Source organism: Muntiacus reevesi, chromosome X, assembly GCF_963930625.1.
Source record: "Muntiacus reevesi chromosome X, mMunRee1.1, whole genome shotgun sequence".
NCBI classification, from domain to species: Eukaryota; Metazoa; Chordata; class Mammalia; order Artiodactyla; family Cervidae; genus Muntiacus; species Muntiacus reevesi.
The window spans coordinates 143,568,138-143,582,854 of record NC_089271.1 but is presented as its reverse complement, the minus strand read 5'-3'; the positions used below and the strand labels follow the sequence as shown (position 1 = coordinate 143,582,854).

The 14,717-nt window shown below is 38.9% G+C and overlaps 1 protein-coding gene across 2 annotated transcripts in view; it reads left to right on the top strand.

The window, feature by feature from the left end:
- Nucleotides 1-784: 784 nt before the first annotated feature.
- Nucleotides 785-14,717, top strand: part of TBC1D8B (TBC1 domain family member 8B) — a 77,898-nt gene continuing 63,965 nt past the window's right edge. For both annotated transcript variants that reach the window (XM_065916474.1, XM_065916473.1), the window contains exon 1: nt 785-1,052. In XM_065916474.1, coding sequence (XP_065772546.1) covers nt 923-1,052 — 130 coding nt within the window. In that variant the 5' untranslated portion in view covers nt 785-922. The remainder of the gene's footprint in view (nt 1,053-14,717) is intronic.

Sequence of the window (14,717 nt, the reverse complement as noted above, 5' to 3'; positions counted from 1 at the left end):
CTGGAGATTTTATATTTTTATTGTACGGGCAGAAAAGAGCTTAATCCAAGAAAGATTTTTCAATCAATGATCAAACTCCACTTTCTGTGTGACTTTGGCTAAGTCACCGAACCCGACTGCGCATTGTTTATTTATGTACAGAGTGGGGAATGCGATACACATTGTGAGACTTCTGTAAGGATTATGTGAGACACTGTAAGTGAAATCGCTTTAGTACATAGTAAGAGCTCATTAAACGTTAGTTCTGGAGAAGGAAATGGCAACCCACTCCAGTATTCTTGCCTGGAGAATTCCATGGACAGGGGAGCCTGGTGGGCTACAGTCAATGGGGTCGCAAAGAGTCGGACACGATTGAGCTACTGACAACAAAACGTTAGTTACGGCTACTGCTCCTTCCCAGAATGGCCGTTCGTTACTCCCAAATTCCGGAAACTATTTACTACAGTTTAACACCCTCAGCTGTAAAAGGATGAGAAGAAACAACACCTCTATACCCGGGCCTCACTTATTCGCTCCAAACACCGCTTTAAACTTTTGATTGGCAAAATCCACTTAACTAGTGGCTGAACTCGCTTTGAAAGCACCCGCACCCAGTTCTCACCCCAATGGATTTTGGGAAGTGTAGTCCCGCGCTCCGGGTACTTGAGTACAGAAAAGCGAAAAGGAAACTACAATTCCCAGAAGGGAAAGGAACAGGACTATTTCCCAGTCGGGCGTTAGCGCTGTGGGAGGGAATTGGCAATCTCGCTGCCTACGTGGGAGAGAAGGGAGGGTTGGGGGAAGTGTGGAAAAGCAGAATCCGAGAGGCTGCCGCCTGAGGCAGATTTGGTGGGAGGAGAAGTAGAGGGGAGGAAAAGAGTGGAGGGGTGAGGTGAGGAGGGCATCTGAGTGGCTGCTCCAGGGAGGCATAAAGTTCTTTGGGATGTGGCTGAAGCCCGAGGAAGTGCTCCTGAAAAATGCGCTGAAGCTGTGGATGATGGAAAGGTCCAATGACTACTTCGTGCTGCAGCGGCGTCGGGGCTACGGGGAGGAAGGCGGCGGGGGACTCACAGGTAAGCTGTGGCCATTACCCCCACCCTCCCTGCCTCGGGCCCTCGTGTTCGCTGGTTCTTAAAAGGAGGTGAGGGACAGTTACTCGTCGCCGCACGCCGCCTGCTCCTAAACCCTGAGCGGGGAGCGTGGGGGTGGGTGGGACTCGGATTCTTCTGCCCCCGCCACCACCTTTCCGTCGCCCTCACTGAGTCCTGAGAATGCCTCCCAGTACCATAAGTCGCTCTTTGGGTGGGACGGCGAAAGGGAGGAGGGGGTTCTTTCTGAAGCCAAGGAAGAATCTGAGGTAAAGGAGGGGCTGTTTCAGAGGCAGAGTACCTGCTCTGTCGCTTCCCATGGGGGAGGGGGCTGGTGACAAGCATTAGACGTGGGCAGATCGTTTTAGGCTAGTGATCAGGGCCAGTTCGCAGTTGTGCACTTAACTTTTTCCCACAACTTCTCCTCCTCCCCCATCTTTAACCATCACCCTGGGAGTGGCGGGGGGGGGGGGGCGCGTAATTGTGTGGGAGGACGGATGAGGAGAAAGGGAGGAACTCCAATCACATCTAGGGGGATCGGCGTCAAAAGAGAGATTCCGGAGTCAGGGTTGGGGGGGAAGAGTCGGAGTGCGGGGGGAAGGTGAGGATTAGGTCTCAGAATTGCTAATTCTGTCCGTTTAGCGTTTTTCACTTTGTCTCCAAGTTTTCGATCCTTGGGATCCCCTCCCAAAGTAACCGTTGTACTCGTTTCTCTGTTGAGTGTTTGGCGCTGGCTGCCCTTTCTTTCAGAGCCAAGGTTGTAAAGCAAACCGATTGAACAAACGGAAGATTCTCTTCCCGCCTAATCCATCCTGCCTTCACTTCTTTGATTTAGAAATCAAAAACTGTATTTAGGTCTAGTCTGGGAACTTTGTTTTGAGACCAGCCTTCTTGGGCAGGTGAAAACTTTTGGTCACTGGGGAAACCAGAGCTCATTTTCGTGACAACTTCTAGTTTGATATTGTGGCCTTGAAGTGATGGTCCAGGATTAATTCATCAGCGAGATGGAACGAGAAGGAAGTGTCTCAAAACTTGCTAGTTAGTCCCATCATAATCTGTTGAATGATGTTCGACAAATTCTTTCATTCATTCAATCTTAAGAGCCTACCGTGTGCCATGTGGAATGCTAGTATACAAAGATAATTAATATTCAGTTCCCTGTCTTTGAAGTATTCATAATCTAGATAAGTGGCAGAGGGTCGGGTTTGAGGGAAATAATCAGCAAACCAGGCAAATTATAATTATGACCTGTAACTGCTAAACCCGGCAAATTATAATTATGACCTGTAACTGCTAAACCCGGCAAATTGTACTTAGAACCAAATAACTGAAGGCATTGCTTTTTCTCTTCTGTTAAATGGTGTCTACCTCAGAGTTGAGAGGATAAAATGAAAGATTATAGGTGCCAAATCAGTGTATTGTTGAGATGGTGATGAACATGTGCTATTATTTCCTTTTTGTTTTTGTTTTTTTTTTTTCAAGATCCGGGTAGTGTGGTGAGAATTCTGAGGTCCTATGGGACATTAAAAAAAAATATCTTGCATGACCTATCCATCCTATTCAGCTTCTAAAAGAGCCTTCTTGAAAATACCACCACAAAAATTGCCTGATTAAACTTCATGTTTTGCCACTTTATAATTTTCAAAATTTAGAAGTGTTATTTTGCTGAGGAGCCTTTCCATTTAATAGATGTATATATTTTCCAAATTAAAATTTGAGAATCAATGTTCATAATTACCCAGTGATGTAATTTGCCCATTTGGGTCCATTGAAAACAGATCAGAATATTTAAAATATATTTTCCAGCCCAGTGTTACAGCATAAAATTTTGGTTCCCCATAATTTTATTTGACCAGAGTTTTTCTGGTGCTCCTGTCCACATTTACCAAAGTTTATTTCACTTTGTTACAACTACTGTGTTCCTGAAAAGTAATAGGTAAATCATATTTTTGAGAATCAAATCACTGTTATGTAGTAAATATGTTTTTACTTGTTGCAAATTTTCTTTATATAATCACTCCTTGTTTTCTTTATTTGGGTTTTCATTTGACTCGCTGTTTTGTTTGATTGTTTGTTTGTTTTTTGCTGTGTGACTTGTGGGACTTTAGTTTCCTGATAGGGGATTGAACCCAGGCCCCTTGGCATCGAGAGCCCAGGAGTCATAAGCACTGGACCACCAGGGAATTCCTTTGACATGCTTTTTCTTAAAGCATGCATCAGTTGCACCAGTTTCTTATCTCTCTCCCACCCATTCACATTTACTCTAGCCCCATCTCTCTAAAAGAAGAGAGGATTTGTCTGAAGAAATAAACCAAGATTTCTGTCACACCGGTATGATGAGAACAGGTATAACCCCATTTTTGTGGTCAGTTGGTATCTCATCATATTTGTCTTTCATCTGTGGTGTGGTAGAATGCTTGAAATTACCACATGAGAGCTACCACTATTATAGTTCATGTAAATTAAAATGGATCAGAGTGGAGCAAGGAAGGGTTTTTAAGGTTTATTTGGTTCTTTTTGGTCCAGAGCAAAAGTGTGTGCTGATTTTCATGGCTGCTCAATTACTGTATTCTTAAAATTGTGAATCCAACAACTTTGCTGTGCCTTACCACAAATACACATTTGGATTCACTCTCATAGGAGATTGATTCTGTGCCAGCATAAGCTTGCCTTTGTCCATTTTGTTTGCTAAAATCCAATGCTACATGCTCCCCCTTTAAGAGTTTTGTTTATATATTTTATTTTAATGCAGAAAATGAACACCTAGAGATGCTAATATTGTACTTTTTTAAAGATTTCATTTCTTGGCCATATGATAATTGACAATAAGCACCAGCAATGTAATGAATTTAGCTATGGATTTGGTGAAGTAAGTTGGCTCTGTTTCTTTTTTTAATTCTAATAATGGAATTGGAGCAACAGAGAACCCTAGGATGATTTTAGCAGGTGACTAACTTGGAAGTTAGAATTCTGAAGTCCTTTTCTAAATTTTCTGAAACAGTTCTAGTGGATATCTGGTAGATTACTTAGCATTTGCCTAACTGTATCTTACTTAATTGTCCTAGTTCCCAGCAGGGTGGAATATCTTGTGAAAAATTTTTTATACATAAGATTATTTTTCAGATAAAGTGATTTTCATTTAGAGAAGTAATTCACCCTTCTAGATTTTTGCAGTTACCTTGCAGTATTACTTGTTCCTCCTGGATGATAAGGGTAATGACTTTTCTCTGGCACCTAGATTTACCACTTGGCTTTATGTAATTAAAAATAATTTATGCATATTTGGCTTATTAAGCACAAATCAACAATTTGCTTGTTAGATGGTAGCTACTACATGAGTAAAATTATGGGGCTACAGTCTATTAAGTACTCTAGTATGGGACCTAGGAAGGTCTGCCAATTAGGAAGCTTTAATTTAGATAGTTCGTTGAGAGTATTTTACTCTTTTTTTTTTTAATTTTATTTATTTGGCTGCACTGGGTCTTAGTTGCAGCATGTGGGATCTAGTTCCCTGACCAGGGTCCGAACCCTGGCATTGGGAGCTGAGTCTTAGTCACTGGACCACCAGGGAAGTCCCAGTATTTTACTCTTGAATTTTCCTTATCTGAATAGTGTGAGCAGTTTCTTGTGTGTTAGGCTGACAGTCTCCTTCAGTAGACCTTATTTTTTTTGTGATGTAGAACTAGACTAAGAAATAAAACATGAAAATAGAGGATGTTTCCTTATCCCTTCTTGCATCTTGGCACCGCTACTTTGAAATTAAACTATCTGTAAGCAGTAGAACATGATAACATTTGAAATGAGCTTCTCATTTTATGATATTTATATAAACTTAATAAATCACTATGTGAGTTATTATAAGCACATACATAAAAATCAATTAGGTAGCCTTTAAAAAGGTTCTTCTTGACCATCCCTCAAAAATACAAGGTTTTTCTCTCCCTTTTCCCTACTCCCAACTCAAGAACCCAACTCTGAAAATGTTGTCAAGTTTTCCTTAGCAAAATATTCCTGCATTCCATACTTACAAAGGAACCAGCTGACAAAATTTTGGCCTCCCAGATACCTCATTACTGGGACCTAGGTGCCAAATAGTGGCCTTGACATTTCATTTTACATAAGGAAAAATCAACCCTCCCACCCAGTCCACCGCCCCCACCCCACCACACTGTAAATTAATAAATATCATTTTGGCTTATTAAAGAGAAAAATCCCATGGGGCAACCCCTAGGGAGGCAAATCACACTGTATGCTCCCCTCTCTTCTTCCCTTCCTGGAACAGTTGCCTTTATTTATTTATTTTTTTTATTATAGTTCTTTAATCTGTAAGTGAGCGAGTGAGTGAAGTTGCTCAGTTATGTCTGACTCTTTGCGACCCCAGGGACTGTAGCCCACCAGGCTCCTCCGTCCATGGGATTTTCCAGGCAAGAATACTGGAGTGGGTTGCCATTTCCTTCTCCAGGGAACAGTTGCCTTTAAAGATCTCTTAGAATGATGAAGGACAGCTTTGCAGGAGGTTTTGAGACATAAAGGATGGTCAGTGTCATCACTTTTTCTAGGTAGTAACGGAAGGATTATTGAGTGCATACCTGTGAGCTTCAGGCCTTTCTTCAGATACCTGTTAATACACTGCTCTCTTGCCCTTTTCCCTCCTCTGCTTGCTGCTAGGATCTTTCCTCCCTTAAGCATAGCCTGAGAACCATCACTCCAGTTCACCCTAGGGTCATGAATCCTCAATCCTCAAGAGTTTAAGTGATAATGATGTGGATTGTGTGCAAAGAGGTTGATTTCTTTTCTTTTTTTTGGTTAAGATATTGGAGGTTTATAATGTAAGTGGGAAATTAATATTTGCTGTCAAGTAGATTTCATTCTAATGAAAAAAAGAATGCTAAGAGGTGATGACACTGACCAACCTTCATTTTTCAAAACCTACAGACCTGTTGTCATATCATTCAAAGAGATCTTTGAAGGTAATTTTTACTTAATTTCACCTGTATCAAAATGTCCTGGAAAGGGAAGTGAGCACAGTGTGATTTGCCCTCCCCAGGGGTTACCCTAATGAGATTTTTCTTTTTAGTAAGTCAACTACAAGCCAAAATCCACAAATGCATGAATGCACCACCTAGTCCAGTAATTCCATGTACCCTATTAACCCTATTTCATTTATCTTCCCTGATTCTTTAATATTTTTATGTGTCTGTTCAGTTGTAATTGTTTTATAAAAGCTTCGTCACGTGTAAAATGGGAACAGAACTTATCTTCAGTATCTCATGGCAATGTTACATGAGTTAAATGAGTTTTGAAACTTGTGAGCAACTGATTAAACATTTGACACCCATTTATCTGTTAATAAAGGAATGATTTGTTTAGTGCCATTTTCTTTTTTTTAATTAATTAATTTAAATTAGAAGATAATTTATTTATAATATTGTGGTGATTTTTGCCTTACTTCAACATGAATCACCCATGGGTGCACATGTGCCTCCTGATCCTGAACCCCTTCCTCCCTCCCTTCCTCCCTTCACTGGCTTTGAGTGCCCTGAATCATGCATCAGACTTAACACTCTCCATCTATTTCACATATGGTAATGTACATGTTTCAATGCTATTCTCTCAAATCATCCCACACTCCCCTTCTTCCACCTAGTCCAAAAATCTGTTATTTACACCTGTGTCTCTTTTGCTGCCTTGCATATAGGATTGTTGTTACCATCTTTCTGAATTCCACATATATGTGTTAATATACTGTATTGGTGTTTCTCTTTCTGACTTACTTCACTCTGTATCATAGGCTCCAGTTTCATCCATCTCATTAGAACTGACTCAGATGCATTGTTTTTTATAGCTGAATAATATTCCATTGTGTATATGTACCACAACTTCCTTATCCATTCATCTACCGATGGACATCTAGGTTGCGTCCATGTCCTGACATGACTTCATGACTGAACAACAAATTATAGAAATTGATTTGGAGTAGTTTTTGTTCAGTCACTCAGTCATAGCCAACTCTTTGCAACCCCATGGACTGCAGCATGCCAGGCTTTCCTGTCTTTCACCATCTCCCGGAGTTTGCTCAAACTCAGGTCCATTGAGCCAATGATGCCATCCAACCAGCTCACCCTGTGTCGCCCCCTTCTCCTCCTGCCTTCAATCTTTCTCAACATCATGGTCTTTTCCAATGAGTCAGCTTTTCGTATCAGGTGGCCAGAGTATTGGAGCTTCAGCATCAGTCCTTCCAATGAATATTCGTGATTGATTTCCTTTAGGATGGACTGGTTTGATCTCCTTGTTGTCCAAGGGACTCTCAAGAGTCTTCTCCAACACCACAGTTCGAAAGCATCAATCCTTTGGTGCTCAGCCTTCTTTGTGGTCCTACTGTCACATCCATACATGACTACTGGATAAGCAATAGCTTTGACTAGATGGACCTTTGTTGGCAAAGTGAAGTCTCTGCTTTTTAATATGCTGTCTAGGTTTGTCATAGCTTTTCTTCCATGGAGCAAGCATCTTTTAATTTTGTGTCTGCAGCCCCTGTCTGCAGTGATTTTGGAGCCCAAGAAAATGAAATCTGCCACTGTTTCCAGTTTTCTCCCCTCTATTTGCCATGAAGTGATGTGACCGAATGCCATGATCTATACAATATGCAACGATAACACTGCAAAATCAAAACAGTGATATTTAACTAAAATATCAGGACTTAGACTAGACTAAATAGCAGGACAGCATTTCTTTTTGATCTATTATTGCCCCAAACCCAGAGGTCCTCAAACAGTGCTTCTACAGATACAAGCATCACTTGTCTTTCTGAGTGGTGTTGAAGAGTGTGTGTAACTCTAGTTGTCTTTGTTATGTTTTTCAAAACATAATACTTGGAGAAGAAATAACCATTCAGCTGGTGAAAGGCCATGCTTCTGGTGGACTGCTGTGGAAGGAGTATGGATGTAAAATAAGCTAAAAATTAATAAAATAAAGGGGACTATACTGTTTCCCATGTTGCTGTACAGCTATGACATGGATTTTATATTACTTTTATGTTAGAAAATCTGCCCAGTTTTCTTCCTTTTGCTGCTGCTATATGAGCACCACAGATAAGAGTAAATCCGAAATGTGATATTACAGGATGCATTCACTCAACAGATAATTACCAAGTGACTTCTAAAAATCAAGCACTGTTTTAGGTGCTACAGATGACAGCAGTGAGCAAAACAAAATCCCCATTCTCCAGCATTGAAACAAGTATACTATCAAGGGTGAAACAGATCACCAGCCCAGGTTGGATGCATGAGACAAGTGCTCAGGGCAGGTGCACTGGGAAGACCCAGAGGGATGGGATGGAGAGGGAGGCGGGAAGGGGGATTGGGGTGGGGAACACATGTAAATCCATGGCTGATTCATGTCAATGTATGGCAAAAACCACTACAATATTGTAAAGTAATTAGCCTCCAACTAATAAAAATAAATGGAAAAAAAAAAACCCGTTCTCATGGGGCTAACAGTTTAGTTGAGGAAGACAAATTACTATATGGCTGGTAGCAGTAAACACTATAAAGAAAAATAAGGTATAGTAATAGAGAGGGGAGGGGATTGATAGTTTAGATAAGTGTGGTTTAGGAATGCTTCCTTAAGGTGACCTATGAGTAGAGACCAGAGGGACTAGAGTACATGAGCCAAGCAGATATTGTGAAACAGACTGAATATACATAATTCTGTCTAGGAATTTCACTGTGAAAAGAAGCAGAGAAATGGGTGGTAGCCAGCTACTGGTTTGGGTGTTGGGTATACAGTGGTAAATAAAACAAAAATAGTTTCTACCCCCACAGACTTTATAATCTGGTAGGACAGACAAATAATAAGTAAGCAAACAAATATATAATTATTGGGGTAGTCAGTAATAATATCTGCCTGGTTTGAGTGGCTTATAAATAGTCACACATGAGGAGTCTTTAAAACTCCCAAAGCAATTTTCCAGGGCCAGATCTGGTATAAAGTATGCTTTATCTAATTTCCTGTTAAATGATACAAAGATTTCCTAAAAGCAGTGATTAATATCAATAGGTGGTATTCTGGTGGCAGAATTCCAGTGTGACATCTGTGGAACAACTTGTCAAAAGCCAGTTTGGATTGTTTTTTTAAATTAAATCAGCCATCTCTCAGCACTAACAAGATCTGGGATGTGGCTTGGTAGAGAAAACTGGGGAGGACGTTGTAAGCGGGAGGAATAATATGCTAGTGCAGAAGCAAAAGATGACAGTTGTTGGGGACACAGTAAGTACTCCAGATTCGCTTATTTGTGGCTGAAAATAGAAAACTCAAGATATATTGCCCTTAGCAACCAGAAGGGTTTGTTGAAGAGCAACACCCTCATCTATAGAAGAGGAAAACCTGGAAAACTGGAGATAGAAAATCAAAAGGACTTGAGAATGAAACCTTTGTTGTTTTTTGTCTCCACTGCCCTTTGAATCCAGTCTAGATGGTTTTGTTTTTTTCTCTTTCACTCCAGTATAAAAAAGTGAAGTTTTAAAACAAGAGGTAATCACATTTGTTGATTTTTATCCTTAAATTAGTTGCTTTCTTGTTTTAAACTAACCAAAATCATAGCCAGCTTTAGTTCTTCTAAACAATGTTTTTAAAATACTGTACTATATATGAGTTTCCATTTGCTGCTACACTTGCTTTTTTCTTTGCCCCTAGGAATTCAGATGTTGTTATTTTCTTTAATTTTCTTAGGGCTACTCTTTTTGTGCCTTGATGCATAAGTCTTGAAGTGTATTAAGGTGCTGTAAATAAAGATGGTAACAATTCTCGTATTTTTCTGTTTTAATCTTTAGAAATATAGCTGTATTTGATGGATAATTCTTACATTCTTTTTTCCCCATGACATTGTAATCTGCCATTTATGCTCAGTTACTTACCTTTACAAAATTCTAAATCCTTCAATGAAACAAAGCTTTATTTTCAGTTAGGGAAGGAAATGAGTGCTTATGTATATCTAGTTTTCAAGTAAATGTCTGTAAACAATGCAAGGAGAGGGAAAATAACGCAAGAGAATTATTTTTATTAACTGTTTTCTAAAGCTTTTAGTGTAAAGTTGCCAGCTTTCAAAATGTCAACTATGTCTTTGGATTATTGTAAAAGAAGAGTTCACAATCTTGTTTTAAGGACTTAGAACTGGCAGCAAAAGCAGTAGAAAGAGGAAGACCTGTGGCCTTTACTGAGAACATTACTTTCTCCTATTTGAATGTATTTCCTACTAAGTTTACCAGTTAGTTTGTTCATCAACATTTAATGAACCTGAGATTATAAAAAATTCAGTAAAGGTTTGACTTTGTAAACCTGGCAACTGAAGACAAGATACAGAATCCATTATAAAGTTTCGACATTTATTTCTATGGCCAAAGCTTATAATTGAGTGTTTTACTTAGAATGGAAATTATATGTTCTTTGTATTAGGAAGTGCATTTTAATAACTTCTGCAGCTGGAGCAGTGTTGCCTTACACAATGTCCTCAATCCAGTGTACAGGCAGAAAAAGCCACTCGTCAAATGAAAGTGTACTAAACTAACACATTGATAATGAGTACCATCTTCAAGCTTTGGCTATTATATAGCGTCCCTTCCTCCAACACTCAGCCTACTTGTTCATATTATTATTAACCTAATGTAAGAAAAAAATGTTTATCAAATTTGCAGGTGTCTGGAAATTGAAAGTGACAGTTAATACCATAGCTCAGTTTTCTCAATACTGGCTGCATGTTAGATTCAACTAAGACCCTTTTTAAACAAACTAAATGACACTGGAGTATTTATGGGTAAAATTATATGATATTTGGGATTTACTTTAAAATACTCTAGGAGGGAATAATGATAGAAGATTGGCAAAATGTTGATAATTATTGAAGCTATGTCATGGGCACATAGAAGTTTTTGTTTATTATTCTCTTTTTGAAAATTTTTATAAAACACAGTTAAGGAAAAATAGAATACCTGGGCCCTACCCCAGATGAATTAAATTAGAATCTTCAGGCTTTAGTGGTTTTAAAAGTTGAGCTTGAGTAGTTTGTAAAACTCCTCCAGGGCTTACCTGGTGCCTCAGTGGTAAAGAATCTGCCTGCCAATGCAGGAGACATGGGTTTAATCCCTGAGCGGGGAAGATCTCACATGCCCCCGAGCAACTAAGCCCTTGTGCCATAACTACTGAGCCTGTGCTCTAGAGCTAGGGAGCTGCAACTACTGAGCCCGTGCACGCTAGAGCTTGTGCTCTGCAACAAGAGAAGCCACCACAATGAGAAACTCTCAGACCACAACGAGAGTAGCCTCCACTTGCCGCCACTAGAGAAAAGCCTGTGCAGTGACGAAGACCCAGAACAGCCAAAAATAAAATAAATTAACATAAATAAATCTTTAAAAAAAAACTCTCCCAAATGATTTAAACTTGCATTTACAGTTGAGAATCACTATCATGGAAAATAAAGTAAGATTCAAATAGATCTGGACAAGTTAAAAGCTCAGTTGAAATCAATGAGATAAAATTTAACATACGTAAATGTAAACTGCATTTATGTTTTTTTTTTTAAATCAGCTGTACAGGACAGAGAATACTTAGGTTGGTGCTTGTGTTTGTGGAAAAGATCAAAGTAGGTTAATTATCACAAGGTTAGTATGATGATAATATGACATCATAACTAGAAAGCTAGTATGATCTTTGACAGCATTAATAGAACCATATAGCCTACAGCATAAAAAACCTGCATTTGTTCAGATCTTATCTCATATTCAGGTTTGAAAGACACATTTTATGAGGCTTTGACAAGTAGGTATGTTAAGAAAATAGCAGAAGAAATAATAAGAGACTCAGACAATCTCTTACAACAAACAGATGAAAGAATTAGGTATATTTTAAGCCAGAAGATGAGAAGAATAAGCACAGGGAGACAAGAGAACTATAATCATATTAATAATATTTGAAGGCCTACCATATTGAATAGAGCATATATTTTGTATGGCCCCAAAGTTGCAAAAGTAGTACTTATCCTAAGGAAAACCATCATTTTCTATTTTTTTAAAGTGTGTAAGAAATACTTTCATTTTTCTATCTTAAAGGTTAAAAAAATGTTCATTTCAGAAAATATGTATAAGTGTGAAAAAGAAAATGACCACCCATCATCCTGCTGCCCAGAGATACCCACTGTAACCCAGATTGGCTACCTAATGTATGTGGCTCAGTGCAAAATGAAAATGCAGGGGAAAAAAGAAAATGTGCAGGGCTCTATGTTAAAAAATTAAGAATTTAAAGATGTAACAGCAGAGTATTAAAGCAAGCATGGGGCCCTTCTGGCATGAGGCCCTATGGACAGGTCATAAGCTCATGAAACCAGCTTTAATTATATAACATCTAGAAATTTACAGTTCACCATTGAACAACATGGAGTTTGAACTGCATGGGTCCACTTTATGTGGCTTTTTTCCCTAATAAATACAACAGTATTATACAGTCTGCAGTTTGTTGAATCTGCGGATGTGGAGCTTCAGACATGGAGGGCCGAGTATGAAGTTATATGCAGTTTTGACTTGCGTGGGGTCGACTCCTTTAACCCCTGCGTTGTTCACGGGTCAATTGTAAAAATATTTTAGAAATAAGTTTCTAATTAGTAGAAATTCCCACCAATGCAATAGGCTGCCTTGGGAGAACTCTGGAGTTAAAAAGGGAAAAGCTAGGCTTCCTATCAGGGATACTATAGACTAGCTGAATGTATCGGTGGTTGGACTATATGACATGCTAGGATATTTTTTCATCTCTGACATCAATGGTGGTCTATCTCTATCCATCCAAAAATAATTGGTTCATGAACAGTTCATTACCTACAAGTTGTCTGTTTTTTAAAATCATAGAACCTTGCTTTTTGTTATCTTGCTGTATCATTTAATAAAAAATATTTCATATCAACTGTGGTGATGGTTTCTTTCAGAAGTTTGTTGCTACTTATATGGCAGAGTGCTATAAACTGCACAGACCTTTAACAGGGTATAGAACATTACCTTACTCAGTTATAGACATTCAAAGAATGATTTGAGTTTCTTGATATTTTTAACTCTCTCGTTCTGTCCTGCAGCTGACAGACAGTATTCTTTTCCCAATTTACTATTGCTATGCATGTGTACTAAGTCACTTCAGTCATGTCCAGCTGTCTGCGACCCTATGGACTGTAGCTTGCTAGGCTCCTCTGCCCATGGGATTCTCCAGGCAAGAAAACTGGAGTAGGTTGCCATGCCCTCCTCCAGGGGATCTTCCCACTTAGGAATCGAACCCATGTCTCCTGAGGCTCCTGCATTGCAGGCAGATTCTTTACCTCTGAGCCATCAAGGAAGCCCATTTTTATTGCTATAGACCTTCCCATATGTAGGCTGATTCATGACCTTGGATGTTCAGGCTGTCAGATGATAAACCTCTGTGTATATGGAAAAGCAACCCAAAGTTCTCTGCTCATTTTCTTGTACTTCTAGAACCCAGACTTTGGTACATATTAATTCCTGAATGGCTTGCAGGGACTTGATGATGATTATAGCTTAATGAGCTGTAAGACTTCCCCAAGGGATTTGAAATGTATTGCACTAGCTTCCAAATTATTTGTTGCATGGTTTTGCACTAGCTGCCAGATTTAAAGCACTTACCAAAACTGACCAATTTCCTTTCTGCATAGTGTAAAGCACTTATAATCTTGCAAACACTTCTGTTGCAAAAAAATTACCTTTCATGACAGTGATTTTGACTACTTTGTCCCCAGTCTCAAACTTTCTATCAAGGAACTAATTTTTCTTGTTACTCAGGAATAATGATCTGTAGTCTCTCCTTTCCTTTCTGCCTCCTTACACATCCACACTCCCATGTTAACTTTCAGCTGAGCCAAACTTTTCTTTACCTCTTTGTTCTTTTTCCCATTCTTCTAATACTGCTTTTTCTAGTGTATATGAAGAAGGAAATATACTTTGAGCTCCCTTTCTTTGAAATGTGGCAAAATGTGCAATAAATAATTCTCCTTGCAATTGAAAGCTTTTGCTGTTTTTAATTAATGCTTTTATTTGAACTCCTTATTTTGACAGTTTTGTTAAGTCATTGCATGTTTATTTACATAAACAGGCATTCATATACATGATTCCATTTTTTCAACCTGAAGATAGTTCCCTCTTTTGGTTTTCTTTCACTGCCTCTTTTATCTTTAGTATTTTCACTTTCCCATCTTCAAAATGAAAACATCCTCCTTTTTTTCTGTTTCCTGAGTAATTTCAGTTACGTTGCTCTGAAGAAGCTATCTGCATATGTTTAACTCCCACTTTTCTTTTTCACCAGCTTCCACTTTTCTTACTTTATCCCTAATCTCTTAGCCAGATCTTCAGTTTCTCACAGTCACTTTTTCATACTGAGAGTGATAGACTTATTTTTCCTTTTATCTACAGCCCTTCAGTAATTCCCTCATTACAACTTCCTATGTCTCGCGTCTTCATTCCCATTCTCTCTTCCCCCGTACCGTCTCTTTCATAATATTTGTCTGGGTGTTCATATTTCTTTTTCTTAGTCTTCAATTCATTTTATAACTTTTTCATATCAGATAATTGCTTTTTTTCTATAAGCTGCACATGTTGTGATTGCCAA